Source organism: Leptodactylus fuscus, chromosome 2 (assembly GCF_031893055.1).
Source record: "Leptodactylus fuscus isolate aLepFus1 chromosome 2, aLepFus1.hap2, whole genome shotgun sequence".
Lineage (NCBI taxonomy): Eukaryota > Metazoa > Chordata > Amphibia > Anura > Leptodactylidae > Leptodactylus > Leptodactylus fuscus.
The window spans coordinates 215170295-215195207 of NC_134266.1; the positions used below are offsets into that span (position 1 = coordinate 215170295).

Below are 24913 nucleotides of genomic sequence, written 5' to 3' on the forward strand. Positions count from 1 at the left end.
CATCATGTGAACATTAAATCTCATAAAATGTTTTTATATGTCACACAATGACCACTAAAGTGAACCTGTAAGATGTTTTCTGCTATACTAACTAAGAGCAGGATAGAAACTGAACTCTATGACAAACAGGTTTATGTGTATATGTACAGGTTTATATGTACAGGTTTATATGATATTTCTGCAGAAATACTGAGATAAAAGCATAAAAAAATGATTACAGGACTCATAGATGAGACAATAAGAGTCCTACATACTGCACCCACACAGAGTGATAGACAGCACGGTGTACACACAGATAATAGGAAAACTGTCAATCACTGTGAACAGATGGGAAGCTCAGGACACTCACTGACTCTCTAAGGAGTCCTGGCAGGATTTTTTACTCTGAAATCCTACTCAAAATCATATAAACCTATATATCACAGGGATTGACTTTTTTCCTTTTATCATATCTTGCCTTGAGTTAGGGCAAACAGGTCACCTGACAGATTCAGTTTAAGGGGGCGTTCACACAACCGTTCGTGACCGTCAACAGTGTCTGTAGCTATTGTCCGTTACAAGATTTTAGCCATGGACACTAGTTGAACCGTCAGAAATCTGTTAAAATTTCCATTCATTTCAATGGGATTTTATATTGTGTCCATTTATACACAATCCATCAGAAGTCCGTTTTTTTCCAACAGACAAAAAATCCTACAAGCAGAATGTCTGTGTCTGCTAGAAAAATCAGATGGTAAGTGTCCGTTATTTTTTTTAACATTGAAGTCTGTGGGCAACGGACTTATAACGGACAGTAACTGATAGTCATCAATTACTGTCCATTATTTTGTGTCCGTTTTTTTCTGCACGTGCTCAGAAAGCAGAAACAAAAAAAACAGACAGTATAAAAAAACGAATACTAATTGACACTAATGATGCTAATGTGTCTGTTTTTTTTAATTGATCCATTAAATGGATAAGTTAAAAAGATGGACACATTAACATCAGTTAGTGTCCATTATTGTCTGTTATGATAGGTGTCCGTTTTTTTGTTTACTGACACCTTCATAACGGAATTCAATGGTAGTGTGAACTCAGCCTAAGGGTCTTATAACAATTTTACATGTGCCCCAATTAAAAGAAATAAAGTGACTGCTTTGTATGTACAGTATACAGTATGTCACAAGTATACCTTTCCCACCACCAGCACTCTTATATATAATTCTCTGTATCCTTGTCATTGCATTTTTATGTCTCATAAGGTACAAGAAAAGTCTGGATGGTTTGGAACTAAATATGCAACAGATTATGATAAATATCATTTAAAATGAACACAGATTTTGGAATTTTAACTAAACATCTTACAGATGTCCTGTAAGCAATGTAGCGACAACACTGAAGCGATTGAAGCCTAATCGCTCAGGAGCCTAAATATGGGGCCAGACTTGCTTAATGACCTATCTGCCTTTTTGGTATGCTAGAGCTCTGTGATCCTTTCCATACGACAGACATGCCATATTTAATTCATTACATGGGAGATATGATGTGGATGGGACTGGAGCCAATAACTAGCAATAACACAGCTTGTTACAAGAGCAGTCTGAGCAGCAGTGATATTCTAAACACAGCCGGGATTGTGGGAATAATACAATATGACTGAAGTCATCGCTCTCTATCTCTGGTTTTCATCAGATATTTTTGAAGGTTGTGATTACATTGACTTGAATGCATGGGAAACAGCTGATCGGGTTAGACGGATCAATACATCATGCTGTCAACTACGTGTGCTAGCTCTGCCTGGTCGTATTATGTTACTGATGCCCTATTAGCTTCAATGGAGTGTCATGAATTAATACTCATGATGGTTGCTCGCTTGTCATCAGCTGGGGCGATAATTGTGCGGTACGTGTGCCTTTAAATACTTGTAAAGCCTGAACGTACAGAGTTAACCATATCTTCCTGCTTCTGCTCCATTTCAGAGCAGTTCAGAGTGCGTGACTGCAGTTCTCCATCACTGCCAAAATCTAAACAATCTTGATTCCTGAACTTGCTTCCCGAGAGACAGCCGGGTGCCTCAATTCAATGCCAGGAAGCCTTGTACATCTAGACTTTTTTCATATGTTTTAAACAATACTTAGAATTTTTTCATTTGCGAATACTTTGGTAGGGCCATTCTTATATTCTAGCAAGCTGTTTTGATCAAACTAGGGTGGGTCTGTCTACATTGACATTCTTGTACTGGGGTTTGCAATGAACACATACTACAATACGTATTTTCAGCTTCTTCTAGGCAGACTGGAGCTGTTATGTATGTCTGTAGATGGAGGTGATAAGAAAGTCTAGGAGACTAAGCATGTAAGCAACACATCTGACAGACTGTGACGCCAGCTAATGACAACATCACATAGTTGTGGCTCCTCATATGTATATTTATATATTCTCATCTAAGAAATATTGCTTTAGATACATCACATACAAATAAGGAGCGCACTTCATCTAACCTTGTTGCATATAATACATATGTCGGTATTCCCACTGAACAAAGCACAGCCTAAGGGCTCCTACACACCACCGTGTACGAGTCATCGGCCATAACTGATCGTATAGACAGCACACGGATGTAATCTTTGTGCCACTCATACACTGACTATGTTTCCACGGCCCCATTCATTAAAGCCAGGGCCACTTTAACCCCTTCCCGACATGCGCCGTAATAGTAGTGAGGGTGAGAAGCCGCCTCAGGTTCTGGACCAAAATACAAGTAGCTGCGACTGGATGAAGGTGCAGTGCACTGGCATCCAGTCGCTCACTCCGCTCCGTATTAGGCCCAAATGAATGGTCCTAGTCCGGAAGAGGGGATGTCTTCAGGTGGCTGTCGCAAGGCGAATACGCCTGAAAGAATGAGCATCTCGCTTCTTAGTTCCGGCAGCCAGAACAAACGGCTGCCGGAAAAAAAGAATTTACCAGCTCCCATTGATTTCAATGGGAGCCGTCTTTTTGGTCAGGATTTTGAGGCAGATACGGCCTCAAAATCCTAACCTAAAAACACTGTGTGAACTTAACCTAAGAAATATAGAGATAGGAGCTGTGCAGTCAATGTGCACTTCCCAGCAGGCCCAGAAGGTATTATGGATCACTTTTATATTTCTAGAGGACATGTATATCTCCTGTCTCTTACATTAGTTTAGATTACTATAGTTTGTTCTTATAACTTTTCAGTTTTTGTTGCAATGTCTGTCAATGCTTGCTGGCACCAGTAAAGGTTTTGTCCTCAGTTTTAAGAAAAGAACACTGGAAGTGAAAGCTAATCCCCGTATGTTTCATAAAAAAGGGAAGTTTGACTTCCTCCAAATTATTCAGTACTCTGCCCACATGGAGCCTCATTGTCTTGTACAGAAATAACTCCAGAAAAATAGAGAGAAGCCTTTCTTCTAGTGTTGCTATTACTAACGGCATAGTTTTTGTCATTATCTTTTTGGTATTTTAAATAACACAACACTGTACAGAAAAATCACAAACAGCTTTCATACACAATAAGGGCTAGTTCACACGGGGGGGGGGGGGGGGGCGGTATAGCGGGTTTTGGCACCGAGAGTGGCGCGGTGAGCCTGTTTGTCAAAACCAGCCTGCCACGACTGTTGCGGTTGCGGCTTCCCCCCCGAAGTTGGCTCAAATGAATGGGCCGGAGGTTGCGGAATCCGCCTGAAGAAATGGCAGGACTCTTCTTTTTTCCATGAGCAGCAGAATTTTCCACACTGAAAAAAAGCCTCCCATTGATTTCAATGGGTTCTGCTAGCTTTTTTTCCACTAGCGGAAGCTAGTGGCATCCATTGAAATCAATGGGAGGCTTTTTTTTCAGCGCTGAAAATTCAGTGCCAAAGAAAGCGCCATTTTCCTCCGTGTGAATGGACCCTTAGGCATCACACACACAACAGGATGCAGTCTGCAGATCAGAAAAAACGGCACGGATGACACACGGATTGGTTTCCTTGTGTCTTCTGTGGTTCTCACTGACCCATACATTCAAATGAATTGACAGCAGCACAAATACAGTCGGGACACTCCGTTCGGTCGGGACACACAGCCGCAAAAACTACTAATATGTGTGTGGACCCATTGAACTATGTGATTCCGTACTTTTATCTGCAGTTGCAGTTAAAAATACGTTTTTGTGCATGAGGCCTTTTGTACGGCTGATAAATTGTACTGCCATGTAAGTGCCATATTAAATATGTAGAACAAATAATGTGCTTACTGATTGACTGTAATTCCTTTTATATACAAGGGTCCATTCACATGGAGTAAATGTGTGCAATTTTGGCAAAATACACGTGTAAAGAATACACGTGTAAAAATAACACTCCCATTTACTTCAATGAAATTTTCTACATGTGTAAAAAACGAGTCAAAATACACGTCGCGTATTCGCCTTATCGCTGTGTGCACGGGCCCGGAGTCTTATTTTTACACGTGTATTCTTTACACGCGTATTTCTTACTCCGTGAGTATGGACCCTAAGACAGGGATATATTTCAGTATATTTAGTGGCAAAGCTATATTGGTTAGATTGGAGGCTATGTGAATAGATTTATATATTACAGTAGCTCCGTGTTGGCGAACCTATGGCACACGTGCCAATGGGGGTATTCAGAGCCCTCTCTGTTGAAATGTGCGCTGTCGCTCTGATTACTCACTAACGGGAAATCTATTACAAGACTCCCCGTTAGTGAGCAATTTCAAATGCACATACAGCTGAAAACTGTCAGTAGGCCATGGTGGTGGTGGTGGGGGGGATTGTGGTACATAGACTACTGTGTGGGGCCCACTGTGCAACATATAATAATTTGTGGGGGCCACTCTGAAGCATATAATACTGTCTGGGGGCCACTGTGGAGTGCATTGTACTGTCAGTGTAGACTGTGGGGGATCCCATAGTGGAGCATATAATACTGTGTGGGGGCTCACTGTGAAGCATATAATACTGTGTGGGGGCCACTCTGGAGCATATGATACTGTCTGGAAGCCACTCTGTAGTATATAATACTATCTGGGGACGCATTGTACAGTCTGGGGGTCACTGTTGAGTGCATAGTACTGTCTGGAGGCCACTATGGAGCACATCGTACTGTCTGGGGGCCCCTTCACTATTTATGTAACACAGTTTCTGTTTTATAGCAGTGATAGCGTGATATTAGTACAGGCTGTAATAACATTGCATGGTCACTATAAAACAGATCCTGTGTGATGTAAATAGTGAACATTAATTGTTCATAAGTACCAAATGCAAGTTATTATTTTTCAGTACAAAGATGTTTGTATTATTGAAAGCTCAGTAAAGCTCCATTTACACGACTGTATTATCCGTAACTGTCCACAATTGTGGATCAGCAGAGTATTAAGGTTAACATGCCATGTTGGAACTTTGCGATAATTTAGTGAGTTTTGGATTGCAGTTTAGGCACTTGGTCTCTAAAAGGTTCTCCATCACTGAACTAGCCTATGGGCTTTATGCTGCAGTGACTACAGTATTGATGAAAAGACAAAGTTATGTCAATTGTGCTGCAGCTCTAAGGAGTCACTTGAGGAGTCAATTGAGCTGCAGCTCAGGGGTCACTTTCAATGGTGTCCATTAATAGCAAGAATCGTGCTGTTCATGGCTGCTCCCCGGTCACACTCGTGTTATTTGGCCAGTGAGCTTCATGCCACATCTCCAATCTTTTTTACCACTCATTGTCAGTGATATGTCATCTGAGTTTTACATCTGCAGTGGTTCACCTTCTGAACTTGTCAGTGTTGGTGTTTTTGTCCATAGTGGATGGTTGGTCCATTTTTTTAATACACAAAAATAACAGGACAAAGTATTTATCAACATGCTCTAGATATGGATAATTTTCATTAGAAAACATTCTTGTGTAGCCATAAAATATGTTACGCATTATCTGTCGTCTTGTAGTAGGCTTCATGGATTCACACAATGTCCGTAATATAGTTCGTAGAACAGAGCAACCAGAATGTAAAGAGATGCTACATGTGGCAAGATGGCATGCTCATTCATGCAGACCTCCTGCTACCTGAAACATCTGTTCAGCAGCGGTAAAGCTTTTAGTCTTTGCCATCATCTGCCGTCAGATTCATACAGAGATGCTGAGATACCGGAGTGTTTTTATTGAGGAACTTGTTTGTTCAGGAACATGAAGATTATTATGGAGCACATAGATAGGAGACAGTTAATGTCCCTGATGTTACCCTATCCAAAACCTACAAGACCCTCAATTTCATAATTTCAGGTCCTCAGCCCTAAATGACTGGGACCCCAACCAGAACATAACCAACAATAACTATACCCTTTAAGACCCTGCCTGCAGCAAAAAACTATAGGCCTGTATAAAAAAAGTGCTCACGTGACCATTAAGTAAAAATGGTTTATCCCCACATTCACATTTTGCCTCCAGAATGTGAGGCTTTTCAGGGAATACATCAACAAAATGCTCAGTATACTGAAAATATGGTCACCTATGATCAGAGTAATAAATATAAAAAAATTAGATCTCAAATTTACACAGAAAAATAGTTAATAGTGCAAAAATCTGATGTCAAATGCAGATATTCCTATATGAAATAGTTACTAGAGGCAGATTTACAATTTACAAATACATACAAATACATGCTGATGTGTTCCGTCTGTAAGGTTCCGCATGAGGACCCCTATGGATGGAACACAAGCGCAACTGCAAGCTCTGCGCAGTTCAAGTGCATGGGCCCCATAGACTATAATGGGGTGCGTGTGCTTGCTGCCCACTGCCCGCACGAATCGTTTGTGCGGGCAGTGCGCGGCAAACACACGGACCCCAATTACAGTCTATGGGGCCCTTGCACTTGAACTGCACAGCACTTGCAGTTGCGCTTGTGTTCCATCCGTAGTGGTCCTCATGCAGACTCTTACGGACAGAACACATCAGCATATGTGAACCAAGCCTTAGATTCAAAACAGGCCAGACTAAGTCTAGGTTCACACCAGTGATTGAACTACATTTGGGGGTTTTGTCCCCAAACCTGCTTAAAAAAAGCAGAGAGAAAAGTCCTGGGTGGAAACTGGGCGGACCCCATTATAGTCCATGTGGTCTGTGGGTTTCCACGAGTGACCTCTTTTTAAGCCGGGGCTTCACGGGAGAGAAATGCCGCGATTTGTGATTTGAAAAAAATCGCATTGTTTTACTGTGAAGGCAAAGTGGATGGGATTCTACCGAATCCCATGCCCAGTTTGCGGCAAAAACTGCGGTATGGACACGCCACAATTTCCATAACCGGCACGTTTTTAGAAATCGCAGCATGTCAATTATACCTATGGAAACACTTGGTTTCCCTATAAGTATAATTGTAACAGAAAGTTTGCGGAGGAAAAATCTGCAAACTTTTTGTCTAAAGTGCTGCGGGAAGAACTGCGTTGCGTTGCCACGTGTTTTTTCCCACAGCACTTTCTTGCTGCGGAACGTCCCGTGGGGCCTTTAAGCTTTGTTTTTTGGGTCCCCAAGCAGACCTGAAGAACAGAAAACTGCACGCTAGTGTGAAAATAACATAACTTGATTCGTGTACCATAAACAAAAGTCGTATATTAGACTCCAGTGGCAAGGATGACAGACAACAGTCAGAAGGACAGACAGTCAAATATAGCCCTCATATGACCCCCCAGATATTGGTTTATTGATTACTGCATGGCGTTCCGCTCTATAAGAGTTGCAGTTTTGTTTCCAGCATACAAGTACATTGTATAGAATATTAAACCGTGCTGCTAGAAACTCTAATTTGTCCCACAAAAAATAAGCCCTAATATGGCAATGTGAATTAAAAAAAAATATGGCTCTTGAAAGGCAGGGAGTAAAAACAAAAATGTAAAAATGACTTGCAGTAGGAAGGGGTTAACTGGAACCAAGCAACAAATGGTGAATGGTTGTAGCAAATACAAATCATTTTAGCAGGGAAATTATTACTTTGTTGGCCAAATGATATTGTTTTTGTGTCTTATGGAATAGAAAGCTAGCCAGATGCCGTACTACACGTAGGTGTTGGTGAGTGAGCTGCCTGTATATAGCCACAGTTCATTACTTGTGACTCATATGGCGTATTGTAAGTGCATTAGCCAATAAAGCCGTCTACTTGCTCAGCAGCACAGAGTCTAACTTTGTTACAGTCAGTGTGAGACTTGACATAAGATGGATAATAAAGAAAATCAGGTTGAAAGTTTGATGCTGGGAGAACCAGTTCCCTCCATAGCACAAAACATCAGTGAGAAGACGCTGTAAAACAAATGCAGGATTATTGGACCGTGAAATATGCCCCATATGGAATCTGTCACTGCTAAATGTCATAAATTGTACAATCTATTGATAAGAGATTGGGTTGTATAGCTCAATTACACTGACAAGCAATAGTGACAGATACTGCACACCTGCTGAGCGTTGTGTTCCTTGTGTAGTGGACCAAGCCCAAAATGAGTGGGTTAAGGACTGTACAGTGTGCCAGGAACCAGGGCAGCAGACAACAGTTGTTTAGCAGCAGGGAACAGAAGGCACAATTATGAATCTGTATTTTTTAATGACTTCCTTTCTGATGAAAAACACAAATTAAAATTTTCATTAAGGGTGCAATTAAACAAATAAGTGTCTCTATGCGAATCCAGTGATTTTACTAAATAATTAGGTAAATGAAACTTGGCAGGATTTCTCATCCATCATGAAATCTTTCTTTTCCAGTTCGGCTATCAATTACTTAATGCTTAAGCAAACTATTGGAATATGCTGATTATATTTAGGCCATTAGGATGAATAATGAGAAATATCTATTTTTCCTGCAGGATAAGCTCTCTTGACCACGGCTGAGCAAGTTCAAATATAAGCTTGACAAAATGCTACAAAGAGATATTTGGGTGCTTTCACTGGCAATTGTCACATCTGCAAAAGGTAAGTAAAATAAAATCCTAAAATATTCCAGCTTTCATGTTGATACACCATCCTCTTAAGCTCACTTTTCTAAGACAGGGTTAGAAATGTCAGCTCAGGAGAGCTTCTGGGAAAGGCGTTCTGAGGCTTGTGGAAGGCTTAGGAGACGTTCCACTATCGTTACGAACATCCATTACTCATAGGATGGAAGCAACGGACATTAACGGCAATAGAGAGCCTGATGCAGACAGAGCCCCTTACATCTACGTCCATTCCCATTGACTCTAATGTAGCAGCGCTTTTCACAGAAAGTTCGTAGAGGGAGGGGCCACACGGTGGCTCAGTGGTTAGCACTGCAGCCTTGCAGCACTGGTGTCCTCGGTTTGAATCCTGCCAAGGGAAAAAAAAAAAAACATCTGCAAGGAGTTTGTATGTTCTCGTGGATTTCCATCCCATATTCCAAAGAGACATACTGATAGGGAAAAATGGACATTCTGAGTCCTATGTGGGGCTCACAATCTACAAAAAAATAAAAAAAAAGTTTGTAGAGGTTTCCTCTGTGTGACTTTCGGCCTTAATTATACCTATAGAGAAACTGACGGCGTTTTCGTAGGTACAATTGACATACTGCAATTACCAAAACTGCAATGGTTTCGTGTCTGCTGTGTGTATTTTACTGCAAAGTGGGGATGGGTTTCGCTAGAAGCCCATCCACTTTTCTGGGACTGTAAAACGCTGCGTTTTTTAATGCGGTGTTTCTGCCGCGTGGAAGGTATTGTGGCTAGCGGGTTTAGTGGATGGCACAAGAGTTTTGTGGAAACATGTAGCTGTTATGGCTGTCACAGGAGATCTTGTGGTTATCATAGAAGCATTAGGGCTGCCATAAAGGACACTGAGGGAGATTTTTATAATCAGAATTGCTGGAGTCTTTGCCGCCATAATCTGCGCTAAATTACAGCAAATGTTACAACAATGAAGCAACGATGTTTAATCATTTTGTTAGACCTTTCTATGTCTAATACTCCTGTCTAAAGATGTTACCCCACTTTCATTGTGTCTGTTATGGGGTTACATAATGTAGTAAAAATGTCTTAGCTACAAAGCTTCAGATCTTTAATGGCAGAGATCTTCAATTTTTCCCTCCTTTCTGGTGACTACTTCAGACACAGAACATCACTTTCTTCAGAGTCTTGGATCTTAGCCGGAACAGTGGGCTTTTATGTTATCATTGACAGCAGGATTGTATCTGCAGTAACCCATGTGGTGACAGATACTGTTGGCATACTGAGTTGACAAAGTCCAGTTAACATCTGAAGCTGGCAAATATATCCTATGTCAAGCAACACTGGAATAAACAGTAAGACAAAGCCAAAGGTCAAAGCCAAAATCAAGTACAGATAGTTCTAGGGGTTTCAAAAGTGGAGACTTCATTCCACAATGTCTTGTATCTCTGAAGCTATATTTACAGTCAGTAATATTACATTCACACACGTGGTCAGTGGATATTTCCATCAGTGCATCACTATGCATAATAAAATACAAAGTATGAATTCTTTCATAGGGCTGCACCGACATCCAGCCGCGCACTCCGCTCCGGATTAGGCCCAATGAATGGGCCTAGTTGGGAGGAGGGAGTGTCTTCAGGCCGAATCGCAAGGCGAAACAACCTGAAGAATGAGCACCTCACTTCTTCCAGGAGCCGGCACAAGCCGGCTCCGGGAAAAAGCTCCTGAGTGGCTCCCATTGATTTAAAAAAACTTTGTATGAACTTACCCTCATCATTTTCTCAAATTGATGTCCTATCCTTAGGACCCCTGCAGATATCCAGTACAGAGGCAGCATGGCTCTTGCCTTGTTGCTCACTCACAGTACCAGCTGTAGCAGCGAATGTAAGTGCTGCATTGCTGTCCCTTACACTTCAGTGGGACAGTGTTGCAGTACCTACATTTGCTGCTACAGTATGTATGGCGAGTGAGCAACACAACAAGAGTGAGGCTGCCTTGGTACCAGAGATCTGCAAGGGTCCCATGTGTCAGACCCCACAGATCTAAAACTAGGTTCACACCTGCACCTGTGCTCCGTTCAGGGTTTCACTTAAAAATGCGGAGAGATTTTTCCCCATTTTTAGGGCAGAAACCCCATTATAGTCTATGGGGTCTGCAGGTTTTCATGGGTAACAGCATTTTAAGTGGATTAGGTTTCCATTCTTCAAGCCCCCAAGTGGACCTAAAGTATGGAAACCCTGACTCAGGTGTAAATCTAGTGTAATATCAGTGACCTAGCCTAAGGGTAAGTCATCAATTTGACAAACTGTTTATAAGTAATAATGTGTATACTACTACGCTACTATGTATATTATATATATATTATGCTTGTTAATGTTAAAAAAAAAAAAAAAAAAGCTGTGTATGTAAGGTCTTCAGGTTGCATGAACTGAAATTATTGCACAAGCTAAAATGTTATATAATTGGGCAGAAATTGTGCATTTTGGCTATCAATGATAATCTGAAGATTTTTTTTTAATTATTATTTTCACTGCAGATATAAGCTATTACAACTGTACCTGTCAAGGGGTACATTGCTTAGAAAAGACCTGTGTTGGAAGGACATGCTTTGTGACAGAGGAAAAACAGAGTGACTCTAGAGAAATCTACAGAGTTCGAGGCTGTTTCAATACCAACATAAATGAGAACTGCCATGGCAATACGAAAGTTACAAAAGTTCAGTGTTGTACATCAGAATTCTGTAATGAAAATGTCACCATCTTCAAACCTGGTACAGTAGCTCTCATATGTCTCTTACTGCATGAAACTCAAATACAGTTTCAAAAGTGATACCATGAGGACAGATACATTACTTAAAGATACAAAAAACTATGCAACATATACTTTAGAAATCATGGACTACATTGTACTTGCAAGTTATACAATGATCCAGCACCATTGTCAGAACATGAGCAGGGGCGGATCCAGGGCCGGGCGAGCCGGGTCAGTCGGCAGGGCAATTGCCGAGGGCCCCAGCACTTGCAGGGGCCCCCTGTCGGTCCTCTATCAATAGCTGCAGCTCCCTGCACACAGTGTGCTTCACACATATACTTTCCATATTAGGAAGTATATGTCGGAAGCACACTGTGTACCTGCAGCATCGGCTAATAGACAGCAGCCAGCCAGGGAGCTGCAGCTATGGATAGAGGACGCTCCCTCCTCACTGGCTGCCCTCTGGCAACCAATGAGAGGGTGAGGAGAGCCGAGGAGGCGGAGCTTATCGCTCTACAGAGGATCCCTGCCGTCCTGCATCTTACACACGAGAGGGAGAAGTTCAGCAAAGTGAAAGTAAAGACAGAACAACCAGGTACAGGCTGGAGGGGGGAGGGGGGGTTACTCTGCCTATTAATGTCAGGCAGTTGGAGTTATTCATTTAGTTTTGGTAACTCCATGTGCCTCATATTAATAGAAACTAACCCCATCATGTCCTTCACATTAACCCCTGTGTGCCTCACCATAAGGGTTACTGATGTGTGAGATATATGGGGTAATAGTCATGAAGATACTTTATTATTACCTCCATGTCTCTCACATATCAGTAACTCTTATGTGAGGCACACAGGGGGTTAATGTGAAGGACATGATAGGGTTAATTGCTATTAATATGAGGCCCATGGAGTATCTTAGGGGGCGTTCACACTACCGTCAGTGTCCGCTGCTAATGTTGTTCAAAATCTTGCAGGGACATTAGCAGCGGACACTAGCTGTGCCCGGGACATTCTGCATGCATGTAAAGGGGCTCTATCAGCAAAATTATGCTAATAGAGCCCCACAAAAAGGCTATTCAGACACCGTAAATGTTATATTAAATCCCAGTTCCATTTTTAAATAGGCTATTCACGCATATGTGGGGCTCTATTAGCATAATTTTGCTGATAGAGCCCCTTTAAATGGACATCAGGTGCATTGTTTTACACTCCGTGCCTGTCCTAAAGATGTCCGACTTTTCAAGCGGACAGAAAAAACCTACATGTCGGGTTTTTGTAAGTAGGGCCCCACCACAGTCAATTGCCCAGGGCCCCGCAAAGCCTGGATCCGCCACTGAACATGAGGGCCCATTTCTCTCAAGTTACCAAACTTTCCCTGGTTTGCTAAGTTTGCTCATTATGTGTCTTAAGGGGTTTAGACCACAAAAATGACTGCTGATCAGGGGGGTTCTGATGGCTGGGACCCCAACAATTCTAAGCACCTCTGTGTACCCCCAGTACATTCATTTCAATGGGATTGCCAGAAATAGCCAAATTTCAGCTATCTCCAGAACTCTCATTGAAATGAAAGGAGCAGGAGCAGTATAGTACATATAGTGCAGCAGATAGCAGTGTCATAAACTCTGAAGAGAGCAGTACAGTTTATGTAGCTCTGGTAAAGAGTATTACAAAACAGCTAGAACAGTTTCAGAGCAGTGCAATACATATAGTAAAATTAGAGAGTAGAACAGAAAATTACAGTACATGAAGTACAGCTAGAGAGCAGTACAATATGTGTAATACAGGTAGAAGGCAGTACAGTATATTTATAGGACAACGTATACGCCATCTCCCTTACTACTCTCTTCTTGTTGATGGGGCCTTTCCTTTCTTCACTGAGTTTGCAGATCCGCTCCTCTCCATCCAGGCACATTTTCTCACTAACCTATCCCTTAGGGCGGCATACCGAGGAGCACTGCGGTTAATGCCATCTCCTAGAGACGTTTCTTGGTTAGAGAAACTGCTCCTATGGAAATAGCCCTCGAAAAGACCTCTCTTGCTTCTTTACTCCAGCCTCCTAGGGGAACAGGAAAAGGATCACCCCCTCCTAGGTCAAGGCCTGGGAGACGGAACTTCAGTTGTCCCTCTCCCCTGCTGAAGTGTCACTCTCTGGGGCCCTCCCGATGTCTCCAACTACAAGAGTCTAGCTATAAATTGTTGACTAGATGGTACAAAACTCTGGCGGTACTACACATGTTTTCCCTTAGGCGCTGCCATAAAACAATAGGCTCTTACCCCCATATCTAATTGGAAAGTGAGGACTTAACCCCATACTGGTCTGGGGTGCAGTAGATTCTTGACCAAGTCTGCGGTGTCTCTATTCCTCTGTCCATGTAGGAATATGTCTGAACCTGTGGCCTACCTTTGCTCCTAGATCTCCTAAATGGCTTTGGCTCCATCTAGTGTCTGCCTCCAAAATCCTAATACCCCTTTATTGGGCAGCAGATTCCCCTCCCCCGATCTCACACTTCCTCAGGAAAATGTCACAGATAGTCCATTTGGAGGAGCTCTCCCATTTGGAACTCCGTACCTACCCAAAATTCCATTCTATATGGGAGCCGTGGTACTCTTTTACCAAGGATGCTACCTGCGCTCTCCTGTGGGAACCCCCAGATGGCCACCCTTCGCCATCCTGAAGTGCTTATCTTCCTTTTTCATTTCATGATCTAATTACCTCATGTTATGGTTCATTACTCTTTGTATGTCTTACTGACTGTTTCATGATTGATGTATAAATGCCGGATTTGTATGATCATCCTTGTTCATGGCTGTATGTTGTTATATTGAAAAAACAATAAAAATTTATTTACAAAATCAACCTAAGCGCAGCCAAGCAGAAAGTGGGGTGCTGGTGGTGTTTGGAGCTTCCATTCACCTCTGTGGAATCGCTATACAGATAGCTGAGGTACAGCAGAGACTTAAGATTAAAAAGCAACTGTTCCTTACTGTTAGGCTAGGTACACATCTGTGCACGGGTCTCTGTCCCGATGGATAGCCGGACCGCTAAAACAGCACCCCATAAACTATAATGGAGTCCATGGGGTGTCCATCGGGTGCCTGCCACTTTTATATATTGGCAGAGAGAAAAGTCCATTGTACAAGCGCAGATGTGAACCTATCCTTATAAGTAGGTGATCAATTGGTGTAGTAGTAGGGGGTGCAGAGGTAACAGTCATATTAGTCCCTGTTGCCAAGGGGGGCCAAAGGCTAGCATTGCCACATTACAAGACATTAGTATTATGAATGACACATAGTAGGGGGAGGACCAGTTACAGATTTTGCATTGAAGCCCAGTAGTGTTACAGTAAGTTACACCTCTGGGAGCAATGATATAATAGGAAATTACCATGTACGGAGAGTAGTTGTCTCACAAGTTGATCATTATTCGGGTTTTCTTTAGTCCCTTTTACTTCTATGTTGTTATTCAATTATTTGAGGAGCTGTAAAACCTGTTTTTATTCTAACTTGTTCACAATCTGATGGGATGCAAATGTGTAACATATGTTTCTTTTCTACATAAGTTGAGGAACCCCAAGTGACAAGCCTCCTTCTAGTGACTGTCCTCCCCATAGTTCTCTTTGTGATCTTTCTGATGCTTTTTGCATTCTTATTCTGGAAATTGAAGCAAAACAACCGGAAGAAGTCCTTGCCAACACTCATTGACTTTGGTCATACAGACATTGTAAATGCATCAATAGTTGGCGACAGCACTTTAGGGGTGAGTCATTTGAAGGATGGTAAAGATATTGCTATGTTGAAGTATTTTGGTTTTTATCATTCTTAAAGCAGTGTATCCAGTTCTTTATTTTAAGTGCCACCATTTAACATGGAAATATCCACATTCATCTCTTCTTCTTAGACAGGGAAATTTCACTAAATATTTATTTGTTTTATGTACAAAGTGCTTCTCTGAGTCATAGAAAATTCCTCTGAGCACAATATACAGACATTGGATTACAGATATAATGTATCTGTGCCTGTACACAGTCATATGTTATATCTCAAAGTTGTCAACTGTGCCCACACACAGTAATTGCTGCCAAGATCAGTGCTCCACTTTAGACAAGATACACTTATGTTTAAACTATGGCCTCATGGATCCCAGATACAAGGAATTTTATTGTTATAGGGCAGTGACTGCGAATCTTTAGGAGACCGAGTGCAATCCAAAACCCACTAAGTTATTGCAAAGTGCCAACACAGCAATTTAACCTTAATATAATCCTGTTCCACATTCCCCATTAGTGAGTGATCAGGAAGCCTGGATGGGGCAGCGATGCGCGTGCCAACATAGGTGGCTCTGAGTGCCCCCTCTGGCACATGTGCCATAGTTTCATAACTACAGTTATAGGGTGTCTGTCAAGTCCAAAATGCTACCCAAACCAATAATAGAGCAGTGTAGGGATGTTTAATAGAAGCAGAAACCACAAGTAGAGATAATCATCCTTTCTATTGATACACAATCAGTCTGCAAGTGCACCAGATGGACTTGCCTACAGTAATTCATGATGCCAGGTGACGGCTAAAACAGTCAACCATACCTAAACGGGTGGTGGGCAAGAGTTACACAGCACTTGTGACTGTATGTTGGTAAACCTGTTATCATGAAAATGCAGGTAAATTTAGAAACAGTCACCTAGTTACAGTCCTAACAGTCCGTGATAGCTATAAGTATAGTCATTCATGGAGGCCAGTCAATCACTGAAAAGGCCATTGCCATAACTGTGGCCATGTTTCTAAGCTAAGCAAGTGCAAAGATGTAAATTACAAAATATGCTTAATATTTTTCCACAAAAAATACATCAATCTGCTCATCATATCCTGGACTATAACGTGCTGTCGGAAGATTAGAATGATTTTTCATGTTGTTAGGTTTCCTTTAATAGCTTATACCCATGCATGGTAATGTTCTTCTTGGTGTCTATGATCTTCACTGTGCACAAAATAACTAGATGTGCCTTTATTTTTACAGGACCTTTTAGACTGTACAACTGGTAGCGGTTCAGGACTTCCATTCCTGGTACAAAGAACTGTGGCTCGTCAAGTTACACTTATGGAATGTGTAGGTAAGAGCCAAGATACAGCAATACCTGGCAAGACTGATCCCAGGAGGGATAGAAATAGAGACGTTTCTTTGGTTTCAGCCCACTTACCAGTTAGAAGGTATTGGGACAAATCTCTTAATCAATTAGTTCCGGTGTTTCATATGGTCTATAGTATATAAAGTCCTGCACCAAGCCAAGCAGTTTGCCATTACAAATATTTCTGAAAGATTGGGTCCTTCTAAAGAGCTCACCCAATTTCAGTGTGGTACAGTGATAAGATGCCACCATTCTCACAAGTCAGTTTGTGAAATTTCTTGCAAATTTCATCTAGTTTCACAAAAGTGAGCCATAATATTGAAAAGGGGAAGCATTTAGGAATCCCAGCAACTCACCCCTAAAGTAGCTGACCATGTAAGGTTACAGAGGATTGCAGAAGGTTGAGTTACATAATACATATAAGTTACTAATGCTCTGCTGGCTAAATCATTACAGAGCTCCAAACCTTCCCCTGGCATTAATATCAGCACAAAACCTACTAGTGCATCTCAATAAATTAGAATATCATCAAAAAGTTATTTTTTTTTTAGTAATTCAGTTGAAAAAGTGAACCCTGTACATTATATTGAGTTATTACAAACAGTGAACTTTTTCAAGTGTTTATTCCTCTTAATGTTGATGATTATGGCTTACAGTCAAGAAAAACCCAAAAGTCATTATCTCAGAAAATTAGAATATTATATAAGACCAACTGTAAAAAAATGATTTAACACAGAAATTTTGGCCAAATGAAAAGTCTGTCCAGTAAATACCCTCACTACTTGGTGGGGGCTCTTTTTACATGAATGACGGCATCAATGCGGCAATGTGGCATGGAGAGATCAGCCTGTGGCACTGCAGAGGTGTTATGGAAGCCCAGGGTGTATGATAGTAGCCTTCAGCTCGTCTGCATTGTTGGGTCTGGGGTCTCTCATCTTCCTCTTGACAATACCCCACAGATTCTCTATGGGGTTAAGGTCAGGTGAGTTTGCTGGTCAATCAAGCACAGTGATACTGTGGTTATTAAGCCAGGTATTGGTACTTTTAGCAGTGTGGACAGGTGCCGAGTCCTGTTGGAAAATGAAAATGTCATCTCCAAAAAGCTTGTGGGCAGAGAGAAGCATGAAGTGCTCTGCGTTGACTTTGGTCTTGATAAAACACAGTGGACCTACACCATCAGATGACATGGCTCCCCAAACCCTCACTGATTGTGGAGACTTCACACTAGACCTCAAGCAGCTTGGATTGTGTACGGCCTCTCCACTCTTCTTCCAGACTCTGGGACCGCGATTTCCAAAAGAAATGCAAAATTTACTTTAATCTGAAAACACCTTTGACCACTGAGCAACAGTCCAGTACTGTTTGATGATATTCTAAGTTATTGAGATGGACTAGTATTTGCCAAGGACTTCGGTTTTCATGGCAAAGTCCCTGGCGAAGTCACCACTGGACTATTGGTGTTAAATTGAAGTGACAAATCACACTGCTTTATTTTGCAGTCTGATAGACAAGTATAGACTTGGTGAATGCTAGGAGAGCATTACCTGTAAGACTATATTGTGCCAACTATAAAGGAGGAGGGCTAACACAGTGGGGTTGATTTTAAGGAGTTAGCCTAGGCCCCTTAGTTGTGTCATCATACCATAATTGTATTCTTCACATTTTATGGGAACAGCTTGGGAAACACTCTTTTCTGTTCCTGAATGACTTTGCTTGACAGTCAGACAATGCACAAAGCAAATGAAGTAGAATGGACCAGCCTAATCCAATGATTCGGCAAGAAGGAACAGCGCTCACCTAGGGATGAATACAAAAACCTCTTTATTGTAACAGGAAAACACACTTGTGAGTTTCCCTGTTACAGTAAAGAAGGTGTGTTTTCCTGTTATGATAAAGAAGTTTTGGTATTTATCCCTGGGTGAGCGCTGTTCCTTCTTGCTGAATCATTGGATTAGGCTGGTCCATTCTACTTCATTCCTTGACATTCTCGTGACTTGGAACAGCACCTGCCCTGGTTCTCCACCTGAATCATCTTCTGGCTGCACACTGCCTGTACATATATGATTAGTATTTTTATTGAATTCTTCCTAAAATGTGCAGATATGCAACCAAACATCTTCAATTTCTTTACATACAGTTTGACCACTGGTGAGAATTATCTGTTACATTTTAGTATAGGTTGTTGCAAAAATGTCTCCATTATTCTCTATTATGCTACTAGGTCAGCTCACAAGACTCGTGGCCAGGATTTGTAGTTGTAATATGGTCCGTACAATACTAACATATTATGGCCATGCAAATCTAGCTTTATGTTCTCAAATGGCAGATTTTTTGCAGAAAATGACCACAGCCAAAATCATGTCTATTCCTTTGATGTATGATATGCTTACCTCCCATGGGTGAATACACGTTAATACTGGTATACATGCATACATGTAAAGGGACAGTAAGTTCATGCTAAATGCACTAGAAATTAATCAAAATTCATGTCTAGTAGAAATTCTGCAATGGAATTTTACCCGCAAATTAGCATTGCAATGGGAAAATCCATGGCAAATCAAGAATCCACAAGAATGTAGACTGACAATTGTAAAATGCCCTCCAATCTGTGCAGAAGATTGTCCACACCATATGAATGTTGTTTTGTAAGACTCTTCTTTATGTACATTATAATACATTGTACAATCGTTGGTTTTTTTGCATGCCACCATAACCTGATTGTTTTTGTATATTCAGGTAAAGGGCGATATGGAGAAGTATGGAGAGGTTTGTGGCAGGGGGAAGATGTAGCTGTTAAGATCTTTTCTTCCCGCGATGAACAATCTTGGTTTAGAGAGACGGAGATTTACAACACAGTTTTGTTACGTCATGAAAATATTTTGGGTAAGATATAGTTATCATAGTCATTGATATGATTAGTTAAATCAAAATCTTCCTACAATATATTCCATTTATCACATAATCCCTGAACATTTTCTATAATCCATTCCGGTTAGCGTCTCATTAATTATACACACGCTGTGATAATGGATGGATGAAATTACTTTGAGGGCTGCCATTCACTAGTATTGATAAAACCACACTCTTAACTCTAGACTGTAGTCTAGACTCACCAGAGGGCCATGCCTTGCACCACAGGGAGTCTGAACATTTCTAACATACTGTACATTTATAGACTAGGATTTCTGCATGTACCTGGATGTAGCACATGATTCATAATCTGCATTAGACTGAATGCACACGACCATAGTTGTTTTCAGTATATTACCCTTAATTGTGGATGGTATATAGATACATTCACTTCTATGGCCTCCTACACATAACCATAGTATTTATGCATTAGTGTCTGAACCTTAGAAAGCATCTGCAAAATATGAAGCAGGTCGTATTCCTCCCCATATCTGCAGCACAGACTCACCCATATAAGTGGGATCATACAAGACCTTTTTTCGGATCTGTGATTATGAATAACATATGGATGCAATGCAGACATGTTTTTTTGTAGAAGATGGATTTGTGATTTTTGTATTGTAGAAAGAAGTCGATCATATACATTGGACCTTAATCATGGCACCCTAAAGTCTCATTTCACCCATACAGTTACTGTTAGGCTTCATGCACACAAATGTACAGCAAAGGAAATAATTATTTGATCTCTTGCTGATTTTGTATGTTTGCTTTATGTAACAAATGCCCAGCTCTTTGCATTTTTGACTTATCGTCATTGCATCCATCAGTTCTACTGTGCATCCTCATGACTTAAGATGGCCCTTCACAACAATGATACAGCAGATGTTGGCTGGGCTGAGCCTACATGTGTATGGGAAATATGGGGGAGATAGCTGTTGCCCAAATGGCAAGATTTAAGGGAGTTTGTCACTGGAACTTAGCATGTCAACCCAGATAAATAGGTTAGGGTCACACCCTGAATCAAACAGTGTTTTCCCCTTGTGAATCATTCCTTCCATTTCCAAGATATCACCATTTTTGTCAGTATACATATAAGTAAGGAGCGATGACAAAGCCCTCATTGCTCCAAAGAGCTCATTTGCATATTAACAAAAACAACAATATCTCTGCAATGGAGCCAACGCTTCACAAGGGGAAAACGTTGTTTGATTCAGAGAGTGACCCTAACCTATTTATCTGTGATATGCTGGGCCCCGGTGGCAAAGTTATCTGCCAACTGTTCCAAGTATTATAGGTGCAGCTTCCCTGCCTTGTTTTCTACAAGACTTCAGTCTGAATTGTTGTTTATGACCATGTCACTACAGGTTTGTTCGAGGACTAGACTTAGGTGCAGACAGGAGGAAATCGTTTAGAGCAGAACAGGACATAACACAGGAAAGCGACTGCAATCATGTAACATGGAATATTGGAAGCCTTATATAAGGCACATGGAGTTTTATCATTGAACTTAACAGACTTTAAAGCTGGGGCTCCACGTAGCGGAAACACCGCAATTTTAGCGTTTTCCATTAAATGCAAAGTGGACGGGATTCTGGCTAATCCCATCCACACATTGCAGAAAATAATCTGCAGAAGAAATGCTGTAATTTGAAAAACACTCATTTTTGCAAATCACAGCATGTCAATTATACCTATGGAGACGATGGCGGTTTCCATATAGGTATAATGGAATCAGAAAGTCCGCAGAGGAAAACTCTGCGGAATTTGTGAAAACGTTGCGAGATAAACCACATTGCATTTCCTCCACAATTTTTCTCACAGTGCTTTTTGGTTGTGGCTTGCTACGTGGGGCCTTCGCCTAAAACTACCAAAGGAAATTATTGTTAGCAGCGACCATCTAACTATACAGAACTTACCTCCTCAAGAGCCATAAGATGGGCCTTTATCTCACTTCAACCTGTTTTATATGCCAAGCCCCAAAAGCTAACATATCATTTGTTATGGTCATGTCCTATTATCCAGAAACGTTGGGATTGTATTTGACTGTTTACCCCGACTCATCTCACTAATTTCATACCTGATAATCCCCTGTGGGACATCTTGTAGACCGAGGCCAGCAGATTATTACATTACAAATCGATAGCTGGAGATTGGCTTCATCCTCATCTCCCTCTTTTTAAACTGTTCCTTGATCATTTCTTTTATGTTTGAAGGATGGATTGAGCGGAATCGTCACTTTAACAAGGGCAGCAGGGTGCGACTTTTCTTTAACCCCTGGGATTTATCACCACACTTATACCAGCCTATACAGACCAACATTAGGGTGTGCTTTCAATCTACAATGTGGTAACAAGTGAGGGTACTAAAGGGGAATTCACCATTGTAATGGGTGCCCTATTAGAGATCTCTTTAGCTCTTGGCCTCATACTGGTGTAAATGGCAAGGTCCGAGCAGTCTGTGGATCCTGGGGGCATCGCTCTCCTCCGGAGATATGTGCCTGCACGCAGGGCCGGCTCCAGGTTTTTATGGGCCCTTGGGCGACAGAGCCTCAGTGGGCCCCCTTGTAAAGGAGGCGGGGGAGTCGAGACACTGTGCGTCGCAGATGAAGCAAATGACGTCATGCAGGAGTGTGGCGTCACCAACGCCATACCTCCCAATTTTTAAAGAGAAGAAAGAGGAGCAAAATGTGTGGCGCGCTCTGTGCGCCGCGGCAAGTTTGGCTCCACCCACTTTTGTTGATTCCACCCATTCTCATTCATTTAGCATGTGCTCCCACACAGTACAATCCTCCTACAGTCACCCGTAAATTATATGCCCCCCCTCCATCTCTCCCCCAGTTTCATATACACCCTTCCTTTGCCCCCAGTTTCATGTCCCCCCTCCATCTCTGTCCCCAGTTTCATCACGTTCTCCCCCTTCATCTGCCCACAGTTTCATGTCCCCCGTCTCTGCCCCAGTGTCATGCTGTTCTCTCCCCACCCCCTTCATCTGCCCCAGTGTCATGCCGTTCCCCCCTCCCCTTCATTTGCCCCCCAGTTTCATTGGGCCCCCTCCATCTTTGTCCCCAGTTTCATGCCGTTCTCTCCCCACCACCTTCATGTTCTCCAGTGTCATGCCGTTCCCCCCCCCTCCCCTTCATTTGCCCCCCAGTTTCATGGGCCCCCTTCATTATGTTCCACCTTTATATTTAATACGAAACAAACACTCACCTTCCATCACTCACCTTCCATCGATTCCCCGACGCTCCTCTCTCCAGTCACATACGCGATTAAAGCAGGAGCTGTGAGTTCAGCTCCTGCTTAGCTGCGGCCCGGCTTGCGTGTGTATGCGTGATGACGTCATCGCGCCTACACACGCAAGCCGGGCCGGAGCTTTAAAGCTTCACAGCTCCTGTTTTAATCGCGTATGTATTCCAGCTCATCTGCGGACGGACGCCGATGAGCTGGAATCGTGACAGGCAAGTGCCGGGGGGCCCCCAGAGGCTCTGGGGCCCCGGCACTTGCCCGACTATGCCGTGCGCTGACGCCGGCCCTGCCTGCACGTGGGGGATGTCTGGAATGGAGTAGCAGGTACCTGTTCTACCATGACTTTGGATTATGCAACATGTTATTGTTATCTCATCTTAAAGAAAAAAAAACTATACAGAACTAGATTTCATCCAAGAGTGTTTTGAAGAAATTTAGAGTTTTTATGGCGTACAAAATGCATTTTTTAAAATAATTTTTTGTTTCTATTTGTCCCCGTTGTGCTGTGGAGGGTGGCATGGAACAGAATTGGTCTCCTCTTCCCTCTGGCAGCTGACACTATAGTCCATCATTGCTGACAAGCAGGGCAGAGAACTATTTCTGTCAGTTTCTCTGCAGTAGATAAGTTTCATTATGCACTTAGCACTCAGCTCACTACATGGACCAAGCGCATTGCTATACACTTCAAACACCAGGTGGTGCCATATACAATGCATCTGGAAAGTCTTCAGACCCTTTCATTTTTTTCACAATTTGTTATGTTTTTTTGGGAAAAAAAGTTTTCCCTCACCATTCTGCACTCAATACCCCATACTGACAAATTAAAATCTTTGCTAATTTATTGAACTGGAAAGCTAAAACATTGCCTTACATAAGTAAGCAATCTCTTTACTCAGTACTTAGTTGGAGCAGCTTTGGCAGCCTCCAGTGGGTTTGATGATGCAAGGATTGTGCACCTGTATTTCGGGATTTTCTACCACTTTTCTCTCAAGATCCTCTCAAGCTCTGTTAGGTAGGATGGGGTCAGAGGATAGCCATTTTTAGATCTCTCCAAAAATATTTGATTGGGTTTAAGTAAGTGCTCTGGCTGGGCCGCTCAAGGGCATTCACAGAGTTGTCCCTAAGCCACTTCTATGTTGTGTTGACTATGTGCTTAGGGTCACTGCATTTGGCTTTCTGCCCAGTACAGAGCTCTCTAGATCAGGTTTTTATCACGAAAGTATCTGCACTTTGCTCCATTCAACTTTCTCTCAACTCTTACCAGTCAACTTGTCCCATCTGCTAAAAAAACAAACAAAATACGATGCTGCCACCACCATGCCTCACTGTATTGTTGGTATTGAGCAGTAGGCAATGAGCAGAACCTGGTGTTATTTACACATGATACTTAGAATTGAGGCCAAAAAGTTCTTGGTTTTGTCAGACCAGAAAATCTTGTTTCTCACCGTCTTGGAGTCCTTTAGGTGTTTGTTTGTTTTTAAAACTCCAAGCAGGTTCTCGTATGTCTTTTGTTGTGGAGACTTCTTTCTTGCCACTCTGCTAAGAAGCCCAGCTTGGAGTGCCACAGTGATGGTTGAGTTGGGACGTTTATTCCATCTGCACACAGGATATTTGGAGCCCAACCACTGGTTTTTCAGTTTGGCAGAGCAGCCTGATCTAGGAAAGGTCCTGGTTGTTCCATACATCCATTTAAGAATTATGACGGCTACTGTTCTCTTGGGAATGTTCAACGCAGCAGAATTTTTTTGCATCCTTCTCTAGATCTATTCCTACACACAATCCTGTCTCTCTATAGGCAGTCCTTTCTTCCCCATGGCTTGGTTTTTGTTCTGATAGTCAGCTGTGAGACTTCATACAGATGGGGGTGTTTTGCCAAATCAAGGTCAAGAAACTCTAAGGGTAAGTTCACACTGAGTTTTTTGGTCAGGGTTTGGAGGCCATATCCGCCTCAAAACCCTGACCAAAAAGATG

The 24913-nt window shown here is 42.0% G+C and overlaps 1 protein-coding gene across 1 annotated transcript in view; it reads left to right on the forward strand.

The window, feature by feature from the left end:
* ACVRL1 (activin A receptor like type 1) overlaps positions 1–24913 on the forward strand; it is a 64546-nt gene that overhangs the window by 11644 nt on the left and 27989 nt on the right. The window contains exons 2-6 of the mRNA XM_075265532.1: positions 8831–8936; positions 11457–11690; positions 15228–15424; positions 16679–16772; positions 19524–19670. Of these exons, the coding sequence (XP_075121633.1) occupies positions 8882–8936; positions 11457–11690; positions 15228–15424; positions 16679–16772; positions 19524–19670 (727 nt within the window). The 5' untranslated portion in view covers positions 8831–8881. The remainder of the gene's footprint in view (positions 1–8830; positions 8937–11456; positions 11691–15227; positions 15425–16678; positions 16773–19523; positions 19671–24913) is intronic.